Source organism: Dermacentor andersoni, chromosome 5, assembly GCF_023375885.2.
Source record: "Dermacentor andersoni chromosome 5, qqDerAnde1_hic_scaffold, whole genome shotgun sequence".
NCBI lineage: Eukaryota > Metazoa > Arthropoda > Arachnida > Ixodida > Ixodidae > Dermacentor > Dermacentor andersoni.
In genome coordinates this window covers 51,926,428-51,939,091 of record NC_092818.1, presented here as the reverse complement: position 1 = coordinate 51,939,091, position 12,664 = coordinate 51,926,428, and the positions used below count along the sequence as shown (strand labels likewise).

Genomic DNA, 12,664 nt, shown 5'->3' with positions numbered 1-12,664 from the left:
CCAGACAGGTTTTAGAATGATATAGCAGATAGAAGATTTTTAGCTCTGCTATCGGCCGCCGTACTTGCTATAGGCGGAGCTCGAGTGAGGCCAGCATATGCAGGAAATTGACGATGTCGTTCGGCAATTCGATAAACCTTACCTATATTCGGAACGCTGTGTGCGCTCAATCCTTGCGATATCTTTAGAATAACACACATCCCACACGACAGCTGCGTACTCAAGAACTGGGCGAACAAAGGGGGCGATATGCTTCAAGCTTAACATTTCAAGGAGAGCTTTCAGCTTCCTTCGCAAAACCTTCGTGCACGTGTTATTGATGTGCAAATACCACCTAAGTTTGTTGGTAATTGTTATGTCCAAGTAGGTTACACAAGAAACTGGCTTGATTTGTTGGCCACTAAGAGTGTAATGACGAGAGGTCTTTTTAGTAGGTACAGCCATAGACACGGTCTTAGCAAAATTAATCTGCATTCCCCTACGTTCGAACAAATGCGCGAGTTTACAAATATTATTACTTAATAGCACTTGGGACGCACTGTTGCTGACAACAGAGTAGAGAATACAATCATCAGCAAACAACTTCCCCGTTAGACAGTCACCAATACCGGTAGCAATATTATTTATGCACATAAATAAGATTAATGGTCCCAATACGGAGCCTTGCGGAACACCTCATAACACCTGTAATTTAGTAGATCGTATTCCTTTGATTTCAAGAAATTGCGCATAATTATTCAGGCATGCTTGAACCAAGTCAACGAGTTTGTCAGAGAGCCCCACTTCCCTCAGTGTGGCAGTGAACAAATTAAGCGGAACATGATCGACTGCTCTAAACAAAAAATTGGCGCCTATCTGAAGCTGCTCGCCGAATGCGAAGGAAAAGTCATGAATGACAGATACTAAGCGTATCATAAGACGCCAACAAAGACACGAAGGATAACATGGGGGAAATTACTCGTGCTTACTAATTGAATTAAAATTATGACAAAAAAAAAATGGAAATGAAAGTGGGTGAAAAAACAACTGGCCACAGGTGGCATACGAACCCACTTCTTCGCATTACGTGTGCCATGCTCTTACGAACTAAGCTACCGCGGCGCCGTTTTCCTACCCACTTTCGAGGGTATTTATGTTAACAGCTTGAACTAACCCTGTGAGAGCTAGCTTGTAATTAATAAGCACAAGTAATTTTCCCTATGTTGTCCTTGGTGTCTTTGTTTGTTGGCTTCTTACGATATGATTAATAAAAATCGTCAGTTCCCTTTCTTCTCATTCATTACATTATGAGGATCTCGAATCCGGCCAAATTCATGCCTTCATGTAGCATGTGTGGGTTTATTCAGCAGTTTCTGTCAGCCAAACAGATCGCGTACTCGTTACGCCTGCGGAAGAAATGGTGTTCCACATCCGCCGCCAAGGTTTGTGAGTGGTGGCGCTGGCTAACGCTCCTGCGTTAGTACTAGTAGTAAAACAATAAGACCACAAAAGGTAGATGGGGTAACGGTGCCGCGGTAGCTGAATTGGTAAGAGCATCGCAGGCGTATAGCGAAGGCGTCGGTTCTTATCCCACCTGCAGCCAGTTATTTTTCAACCACTTCCATTTTCATTAATTTATCATTAATTCAATTAATAAGCACATTTAATTTCCCCTATGTTGTCCTTCGTGCCTGTTTGTTGGCTACTCATGGCCCGATTAATAAAAATCAGGCCCCTTGGTTATTTTTTTCTGTCAGATAATAAGTGTGCTATTTTGAAAACATTTTTTTTACTGCGGAATGAATGCTGACAAGACCGAAAAAGTTATCGGATTGGAGGTAGTTAAGTACGTATGTGGCTTACTATATTGTACTCGAGCTTATTACGGTGTGTACGTAATAAAGAAATGGGTCGGTAGTTCGCTGCATTTAATTTGTCACGAGATTTGTGCAGTGCGACTACTCTTGCTGTTACCCGCCCTGGGATTTCGTAGAACACAAGCGTCGAGAAACGCAGCGCTACGCCCCGACCCATCCTCAGTTAGGTTTAAAGGAAGTCTATGAGTGGCGCCACCTGCAGCACAAATACATACCCGCACTTACGCTTAAAACATGCCACCCACCCCACTGCCTACGTGGCCAACTCTTGCCTACATTACGTGGGAATTCTAGCTAGGCCACCAAGAATTATTACGGCTCACATTCCGGCGCAAAACTTGAGAACGGAGCATCAGGAGATCTGGCTCGCCAACGAGGAAAAAAACGCCCCAGAGGCACTCTTCGACCAAGCGAAGCGGGCTGCTGAACTTCAGCCAGTGGATTTGCAGCCATCTGATTTGATGTTTGGAACTACATAAACCAGCTTGTGACTAGAAATTCCATCGGCTGTACCTACGGAAGACTCGTCGGGACGATTCGCGAAAGCCAGGCCAAGGACAGACTAGGTAGCATTGTCGGGCGCCGAGGCGGAACGCCAGAACATGATGAGCAGCGTCGCAGGCTTCTAGGACTCAATATCGCGGGTCGTGCTTGCGCATCGAGAACGCGCCGCCCATCTGTATTCTCGTCGTCTTTCGCAGCCCGCATAAAGGCGCCAGCTGAGTAGCATCCCGGCGTTGCGTGTCGGTGGGCGCTGCAGGGTCCCCCGCCTAGAGGGAATGGCGAAATGTACGCGATTCGCTGTGGTCGTCTGGCTTGAGGGCGCAGCAGTGGACGAGGTTTTGATGGTGGTAGCTTGAGAAACGCGGCCTCGACGATTGCTGCACCGCGAAGGGCGCAGGGGTGATGCCATTCGTGCTATAAGCTACAGATGGTGCGTGGTCGGTGAGCATGGATGGTCGACTTTAGAGAGGTGCGCAGCACCGGGGGGCACGATGACATCGCCTTAATTTGGCCTTGTCACAGGGTGGAGGTTACTGTAGGGTACCGAGGCGCTTCCGAGGCGCCTGACAGCAGCATTGAATCTGACACCTGCTGATGTTGCGACCGAGGTGGCAATCTCTCAATGATGAGACTCGGCTTGCTGAATCGAGGTTACCTTGCCGCCGTCGTCTGAATGTGAGGTATACTTGTGAACAAAGGCTTGGTGCTGTTCTCGGGCGCTTCCGAAGCGCGTGATGGCAGTGTCTGGCCTGGCACCTGTGGAAAATTGGCTGGATGAAGCGTCGAAAAGTAAGGAAGCAGCGGGACTGTTGCTCGCGCTGGGCACAAGTTTGCCGACGCGATCTACCTCAAGTCGAGGAGGCATCTCTGCGGGAAAATGTCAAGGCAGTGTCCTTGGGGCATGCAAGCCGAGACACTGAACGAGACACTGAATGGCGGAGGTGCAGCAGACGTTAAGCACTCCCCATACCTGGGTAGATCCCAAAGATAGTTCAATACCCGGCCGACGCATGGCGGAGGTGAAGCAGACGTTAAGCACTCGCTATACGTGGACCGATCGCGAAGATATTGCAATGCCGGGCGAACCCGCGGCTGAGGTGAAGCAGGCGTTAAGAACTACCCATAGGTGAACCGATCCCTAAGATAGTGCAATTCCGGGCCGACCCGCGGCGGAGGTGCAGTAGGCGGTAAGCCCTCCCCATACGTGTGCTGATACCAAAGATGGTGCAATGCCGGGGCGACCCACGGCGTAGGTACAATTCGCCATTAAGGGGCCCAGATACACAGCTTCGTGGGTCATCCTTCTTCACAGAGTGGAAGGGCACTGAGTCTTTTGTGACGTTTCATCTATCCCTGCTAACCTATATAATAATCCAGAAATCAATGAGCCCATCTAGCAGCATTAGTTACCATCATTGGTAACATCGCATATCCGACATGCCCCACATTTGAAGCGTGGTACAGTGTACAGTAGTGTGTAATTGCAGTGTAGTAACAGTGAGAAAATGTAACAGTCACAATCTTTTACTAGATCCCGTTCCCGATATCACCCAGGACACACTTTGTTAAGGTGTATAGGGTGTCGTGGGGGTGGTTAAGGGCGTTGCAACTAATGTTATAACACTGTTTTGCTGTGCACAAGGGTACCACACTCCACTGTAATGTAGTACACCCTGCCGCAGGATGTCATGGTTGGGGTTAGAGCCCCATGATGCAGGGTCTGTATCACGGAGCTCTAAAACCTACCGTGGAATTGTGCTGCCTGATGTAGAAGACTTACTAAGGTTGAGGATCGGTCGAGTTGGTATTGCATTCTAAAACTGGTACAGCGCAACATAGTAAGGAAGAAACAAGCCGATCCGGCCAGATAAAGGAACAGAGCGCTGACTTCCAGCTGGTTCAGTGGCAAGTTTGACGAAATATATAGCTACAAGAAAGTATCAGGACATGTCGTCACAACACTTCACAAAACGTCACACAGATAGAAGGCCACACCATCATGAGTCACAGAAGGTGCAATTCTTTGATGCAAGGTTAAACTGATCAAGAAATCTTACTTCCTGTGGAGATTGGCACAATCTTTGGGCCTATCTTTTGCTCCAGAAGGCGTACAAAACTCTGCCACGGGTAAATCCACTCGCCCAGAGACAAACGAATGCGCACTGAAGTGCGCCGCGCGGTGGTCGGGGCAACAAGCAAAAAACGCATGTGCTCTGGCTGGCTCTTGCAGCCCGCGGGTAGCGAGAACAAGAAAATTGAAGACGCTCTATGTGTCCTCGCGAATAAAAGTCAAAGTAGAAAAATAAATAAGAACGTAGTTACCTTTGCTGGTTTTAGTGTCTTGACATAGTTGCTTTGGCGCGAGTGAAAAAAAAATGTTGATATTTTTTTCTGTGACATGACGGCACAAATGAATCACCACAACGCTTCGTCTCATCGTACCTCGCTGCGTGCTTCATCGACTTGTCTGACAGTGTGTTGACTTGGCTTCTCTCGTTGTATGTTCCAATGTACGACTTTAGAAAAGTCAATGCACCTTTGGCGTCAAATGTTTGTAACATAATTAAACCCACAAAGTTCCGGAATTGAAAATCTAAAGCACAAATTTAGATATGTCAATGCACATTTCGCATCAGAAGTTTATGAGAACTTTGTACCCAAAAAGTTTCGGAATTGAAATCAATAAGCTCCGTAGATTCCACGGCCTCCGCGAGAGGCCGCAACGAGCCCTCTATCCAGCAAAACGCCCTTGAAACTGTGCTTGGTGGGGCACCTTGCGTTATGTGACTCCAGGTGCATTTTCAACTTTGACATCATTTTCAACCCTATTTCAACTTTCACAATTTTAATATCCTTTTGTCTCTCTCACCTATCTCACCCCCTTGCCCTTCCTCCAGTACAGGGTAGCCAACTGGAGATAATCTCTGGTTAACCTCCCTGTCTTTCTTTTGCCTTTCTCTCTCTCCTCTGTCTCTTCGAGAAAACCTAAAGCACCGGGCGCAGAAGTGCCCGAGCACGGCTAAAATACTCACGCTGTTGTTCTTGTTGTACTCCGTGAGGTTGCTGGCGTAGTTCCAATCAGCGTTCGTTACTCTGTTATACATTTGGGTAACGAGATAGTTTGCATAGCAGGCGTACATCTGGGCCAGATCTTCGTCCTCGTTGTCGCCTTGCACAGCTTGCCTGGCAGCTCCGTGGGCCTCGGTCGTAACCGCTGCGAGGATCAGGCCCGCGAGCCACGGCCACATCCATCGATGCGGTGGAGCCATCTCTCACAGGAGCTCAGTGGACTCGGCGGCTGTGATTCCTCCTGTCCGAAAAACGAAACAGCGCATGCCCACTTTTTTAGCCCATCAAGCCCGTATCTTCAGGTCGGCTGTCTGGAAGACAGATCGATCTTCAACCGATTCCTCCCTGGTTCCTTCGCACCCCGAGGTCGGCCTCTCTTTCGCGTTCCCTGGAATCAATGGTTTGAGAACCCCTCATCTTTTCAGGAGTAAGCATGTTGAAGGAACGTCTTAAAAACTTCATGTCGCGAATCGGTTGAAATTTCAGTGTGAAGTCAGAAAACCGCCTTTCTCAATACAAGGCGAAAACGCGCAGTTTAAACCCATTTTGCGCGGTTGACAGCTGCCACCCGGAGTACAGTGGCAAACAACCTATTGTTCAAGATTACAAAAGATGCGCCGGCGCAAAATATTCTACGAGCCCGTACTCTTTCGCAGTTCCGCATACGCCGCACGCAGAAAGGAGGTGTTGAACTTAGGACAAAAGTCTCTAAGCCTATGCTAAAAGGGGGATAGCAAGCAGTGCGGGACACCGTGATAAACACCCGACCAGTCAGAATAGAAGGTGCGCTAAAGGTAATCCAATACGAGAGGTTGCTCCACTCGTGCGTTAATTACGCGAGGACACATAGTCATCCCCTATCCCATTCCTATGACAGCATTAGCACGTCGGTTATGCCGCGCCAAACTAGGCGGAGCCTTCCTGAACAAGAACTGTGGAATATATGCGTAGAATGTTATGTCCATCTCTCTACTCGTGCTCCTCGCGCATAGATAGATAAAGCGTGCTACATCAGCATAACCCTCACACACCTCATTATCACGCATCAGGCATTCCGCACCACGTCGACCGCCATGTAATGCTATTCATATCGCTGACAGCTCCCGTTCAGGGAAGTTCCGCCTAATATTTCTTAACCTATCCTTATTGGTTGGCGTTTCCACTATTTCTTTCATTCAACATGCTTGGGTACCTGGGCACCTACGCAGAGCGTAGGTTCCCAGGAATAAACGAAAGAAGAGAGCGAGAACTCTGCAAGTCGATAGGAATGGGAAGTTGGACAACTTCCTATTCCATTGAACCGGTGTGCGGCTGTCCAGGAAAGAAAAGTTAGTCACAGTCGATAGCGGCTCTGTGTACCATGACGTGCTTCTGGGAGGCTGCTTGTCTATGCCGAGCAGGAGCAAGGGCAGAAAGGACTCGCACCCTCTGCTTGTGCAAGTACAAGTGGACGGAGTATAATTTCTCATTTACTACTTCTCCCCCTGCATGCGCTGCTTAGAAACCTTATCTACACACTGCGGCTGCGGTCTACAACTTCCTTGACGGACGAGCTCAAGACACAAGGACGCTGAAATCGACGACGCAGCTGTGGCCCACTGAGTGCGGCGGCTGGGCTCAGCTGCCGGAGGTGCGTGGTTCGAGCCTCACCGCCACACACCCACCGGCTTATACAACTGGTACCAAGCGGACACCTGGTTTTCTCGCTTTTCCGGTGCGCCTTGTTTGGACCGCGTTTCCACACGGATCAATATTTGCAGTGCATGATATAAACAAACAAAAGACTCCAGCTACAATCTTGAAAAATTGGCGCTCGTAATTCCGCAAGTCATGCTGAAAATCGGCGCTTAGTCCACACTAACTTCCCCGTCCTTGTGTCAGCACCCTGCCTGCCCTACCTCGCGTCCCTGCCTCGCGTCAGCAGACACTCAGCAACTTCCCTTATATATCGTCCCACAATGTAATCGACTGACTTCCTCGCTCGCATTTTTCTTCCCTTCGCACATCTGCTTTACGCATTACGCGACACGTCGTAAACTCGTTCCTTTTATGCTGAACTACAATGTCAGATAGATTCGTTTGACTCTCTCGCCTGCTATTCTCCGAGCACGCACTCGTTGCCCATAGTCATCAGAAGACTTACTCGCAGGCTGCTGACGTATGCCACATCAATGCTTGCAAACAGTTATATTTGGTCTAGTGGTTTGAACAAGGGCTTTGAATAAACGTGCAGTGAATGTTGTTGTAGTACACTGACTGTTCGTGGCGCAAACACGCAGTGGCCGACAACTGAAAGATTGTGGCTCCCTGCCTGACACCGTTCTTCATCGATATTTCTACGCTCCTTTTGTGGATGAGTATGGGAGCTTTGCAGAATTCCTGTAAGTATACTGTGACATGTTCACATGTACCTTCTCCACGCCTTGACGACGTGATACCTGCGCACATGCTGGCGTTTTCGCTCATTCTAATGCCTTCCCGTAATTGGTCAAAAACGAAATATGCTTATGCTCTGCGGGTATCTTCATAACGGGGCTAATGACGCGAATGTCATCTCTTGCTGAACACACTTCCTGAAAAGCAGCGTTTTCCCTTGGAATGAATTGCAGCCATGTTGGTCCTGATTCTACTCGAAATTGTAGCAGCGAACATGTTATACAGCAGCTAGAGGGAGCAAGCTAACAGTGCTGTAACTTTATCCACACTTTGACATACTTCCCTCAGTAATTACTATTTTCTTAGTGTTCTTCCGTGTACCTGATGCAGTTGACGGGGTAACACAGTGCACCATTAATCATCTAGGTGAGCGAGCTCATCGTGAAGCGCGAGGTTTGCATGGTACTTTGGTACAATATTCCGTCCGTCTTTAGTAAGTTCCTTTTTTTGCTGAATCATCAGCTGCTTTCCCGCTGTACATAGCTTGCGTATTGCTCGATTACTTTTCCCCTAGCTACGCCTGTGACATCTGCACGAATATGTTGGTTGTTCTAGCTACTAAGCAGCTGATAATCGGTGTGTTAATATTACTATATTACCGAGGCTGCTGATTACATCGCTTTGTTTATCTCGCACATTTGGTTCCTACCGATGCCTAGTCGCCTCTTAGGTATTGTCGTCTTTCTTAAATTAATGGCGCTTTCCATCTTTTAACGTGAGAGCGTTAAGGGCGCCGTGTCGCAGAAACTCCGGTGTCGGCGGTGGCCCCCAGTTAGCGAAAGTTGCCCTTATAATAATAATAATATATATATATATATATATATATATATATATATATATATATATATATATATATATATATATATATATATATATATATATATATATATGCCAAGCCTTGCTATATGGCGTGCGGTACATGGAAGTTATATTGCCACACCATTCTATCGCTAAATTTGCTCATACCTTCTCTTACATTCTTGACCAAGTTATTCCTCGGAATTTCGAGAATGACAGCCGACAAACAAATGTCATGAGACAAAACATGGACGGCACATGCCTTTCACGTTAAATCTTCTCAGACTGAAATATTAGAAGTGCAAAACAAAAAGAGACACCTGAAAATGATGTTTTTTTCTTTTTTTTGACGCGGCTGTGTACAAGTTCCGGGTTCAGAATAATATTCATTCGGGCTAGATGGTGCATATCTGAATTAGAAAGGAACAGCGTCCTGTGTCGTTCTCCCTCTCGTGATTGTCTTAGTTGGCGCTGTTCCTTCTTAATTCAAGTTCTGGGATGGGCCCATGCAAGAGCCCGCGTTTCTACCAGAAAGCTCGCCTTCGTGCATAGCTTTCGCCGCCAGCGTTTCCCTGTGAACGTTACCGTTACATTAGCAGCAGTTGCCGGGAAGCGCGAGGAGCGGTCATAGATATTTGAATGCTATCGCACTCCTCTCTTAAAGTCGTAGTTTTCAAACGTACTCCAATGCTTTTTTTTGTTTTGTTTTGCTACTTCCTGACTTGCCACTTCGTTTTAAATTGTCAATCACGTCAGTCAGTTCATGCCCAATGTCTGCAGCTCGAAACGTCAGTGCTCTACCGTTTCTTTATTGCTAGGTTTATCTGGTCAAAATTCACTAACTTAGTCAATTTTTTGTTCATGACATTTATACGAATTCCTTACCGGTGAAAAAGTATGTATGTTTATTTCAAGCTGCAACACAAGTTTCTGCAATGTTTTCTGGATGTTTCACCTGTTTACCTGCTCCCTCACGGAACACGATGCCTGTAAAAAAACAGGAGGCAAGAAAGAAATAGAAATAAATATAGTCACTCTTTGCGGCTGCATGTAGCCTGAAACAGACATGTGTGAACCGCGTTTGCTGATACCAACATGCATGGCTTCTGTGAACTCCTAGCCTCGTTATGGGCATATCGGATGCAAATAACTCAACAATTTTCGAACATCGTGGTCCACAATGTGCTTGAACAGGGCCTGCTCACGTGCAAGCATTTCTGCCGCAAAAACGCTTTATTCTCGAAATATCGCGTAGGATTCCCTTTCGGGGGAGCCCTTATACATTGTTAGGGTTGGCGTCTGACACCACGTGTTGAAAGGAAATTCAACCGACCATCTAACCCAGCCTCGTCGAAATGAGGCGTGACTTCGCCTGCTATTGTGGGCCTCCTGATCCACGTGCAGAAAGAACTTTCTTTCACCCGACCTTTTACCAGGCCTCGTCGAAATGAAGCGGGACTTTTTAATTCACCATGACCATTTCGACTGTCTGCCGGAAGCCCCGCAGTGTACAGCCTCTTTTGTGAGTGTGCGAGAGTAGAGAGGCCCTTTCCTCGAATTGGACCTAGAAGAGAACTTCCACGAACCCGCAAAGCGCAGAAGAGGCGGACAGGCGTCTACAATTCCGGGAGGCGGGACGACTTCTTCCTTTCAGCAGGCTCAGTATAACCAGAGGAGGAGCGGCCCTCTTTCTGTGCCGGTCACGTGACATCGACGGAAGCAAGATCCCGCCCACGATTGTCGAAAGCCTATTTAAGGGGCTCCGAAATGTACTTTTACTCACGTCATGCTCTTCTCATTTTCTTTCACCTACTTTTGAATAAACCGTGCAAGTTTCGCACTAGAAAATCGTCTCGCCCTTGCTTGGTCGCCATGTTCTACCGGATGCTTGCAGCCCACCGACAACGCCACGCTACCCAATAAGTAACGTCGGTCGAGCTTCGATAGGCAGGCGCCGCTACTTCTCGGCAGCAGTACGATACGCTACCCTGCAGTACGCAACAACATTTATGCGCTCGCTGGAGCCTCTCAATTTCGGTTTCACGCTCTCTGATAGCCAAAAATTGGTCGTGCCAGAGTTCCACAGGCAATTCCCCCCCCCCCCCCCCCCACCACTTTCTTTTTCAGGTTAAAAAATAGATATGGCTCGTACGGGAGAGAGCTCGCTTTAATTTCCCAATCACGGTGAGGGCGCTGAAAAGGTAAAATTTGAAGTTAATTCATAAATTTTTGCTGATTAGAGATTAATTATCATTTTATTTCAGAACGGCTATCTTTAAATATTTCTTACACTCTTCGCAGAAACACCCTGTATACTCTGTCAAGCGCATTTTAGAAATGGTTTTAGGCGAATAAACTAAGACACGGACAACATAATAAAATAGACGGACACGACACGTGTTCCTCTCTTATTTTATACGCCTAAAACCATTTCTAAAAGCCATATACCAACTAGCCCAACAGCAGACGTTACTAAATTATAAAGCGCATATTACCTTTGGCAAACACAATTCGTTTCTTTGGCTCTTTGCGCTGTTTTTAAAGCGAATAGCTCTGTTTTGGCTCCGTCGCCAGTTTTGGTAGTTGCGATTGGGCGCGTCGGTCGCCGAACTCTCTGAGACGAACGTATTTTCGCGCGATAGCTTAGCCTGATAGCTGCCGATAGCCTGAAGGTTCAGACACTGCGGTCGCTGGTGGCGCTGTGCCCCGTTTCATTCTCGTGGTCCATGCTAATCAAACGGGTACCACACGTGCTTAATATACATTTCAAAGTAATTTACTTCCAAACCTATTTGTCACTACTATCATCATTTCCATGACGCTTAGCGGCCACAGCTTGCAGTAGACGTTTCCGTAGCATTATTACAGTAATCTTGTACATTTGAGCAAGTAAAACATGAGCAGCACGACAGGGTGTCCCAAATAAAAAAAAATTTCGAGGCACTTCCGCGGTAAAATAAACGACCGGACACACAAATGTACTGATTACAGGATCTTCAGACAGAAATCGTTATAATCGTGACGATTTGCTAACCCTCGAGCTTGTACCACTTTCGAGATTTACACATCTAAATGTGCAATAATATACATTATAGCATTCAACTATCTTTTCTTTCGTTTTTTTCTCAGTGCTATTTCGCGCATTCTTTGAGAATGCGTCACGCGAATGCATTTCCCAGCGCAATGCCTGCTTTTAGATCTCAAACTAGCAAACTCAATGCACTGACCGCAGGCTCGGTTTAAATGCGCAGTTACTACGTGGTGCCATACCGAAATCGAATGTTGATTACAGTCAGTTTAATTAGACGTTTAATTACACTAACTACGCGCACCTTCCTTAAATCTGCCACGTGGGAATAGCACATCGCCGAAGGCAATATTACCTCCCTGTTCCGAGTGCGAGCTGTTGAACACAAAAGTCGAGAAGCTCCGACGAAACAGGTGCCACGGCTACGAACAACAGCTCACCTTTTTTCCGAAAGCAAGGGCGACTTCGCGACCGCTGTATTCAGTGTCGCGAAACAAAACGTACAAAACGCGCGATCTCTTCCTCCCTATAGTGCGCCAGCTGTCCGCAAAACTTAAAAGAGGGTAAAAATAAATACTACATGTTGAGAAACTCCTCCTCCTCCTCGGCGTATACGCAAGCTGTCGCAATAGCCTGACGCATCACAATTGTTTATCGGCACCGCGTGCTGGCGCGGTGTCCAATACCAATTGTTGTGTGAAGGATACAAAGAAAAAGGGTTAAACGAAGTTTTTCCTGCGATCTTCAAGAGGATACCTTTGTAACATATTCTTTGCTTGTGAAGCGCTAAAGTTAAACTATAATTTCCAGTAACAAATCTTGCAGCTTAATTTTGTACTCTTTCAAGGCGTTTTTTGTCACCAATCATTGGTGGATCCCATACTTCGTATGCATATTCTAACACTGGCCTGACGAACGTCTTATACAATAGCTCCGCAGTAGCCATACTGACAAAATTAGCATTGGGCCGCAG

General features: G+C 47.0%; 1 protein-coding gene across 3 annotated transcripts in view; it reads right to left on the bottom strand.

Moving 5' to 3' along the window:
- Window positions 1–12,234, bottom strand: part of LOC126530250 (angiotensin-converting enzyme-like) — a 72,943-nt gene extending 60,709 nt beyond the window's left edge. For 2 of the 3 annotated variants that reach the window (XM_072288176.1, XM_055070218.2), the window contains exons 1-2: window positions 12,047–12,136; window positions 5,393–5,670 (exon numbers count right to left, since the gene is read on the bottom strand). In XM_072288176.1, the coding sequence (XP_072144277.1) occupies window positions 5,393–5,629 (237 nt within the window). In that variant the 5' untranslated portion in view covers window positions 5,630–5,670; window positions 12,047–12,136. Of the gene's footprint in view, window positions 1–5,392; window positions 5,671–12,046 lie in introns of all 3 variants that reach the window. The other variant, XM_072288177.1, reaches the window with a different exon arrangement.
- Window positions 12,235–12,664: the final 430 nt, after the last annotated feature.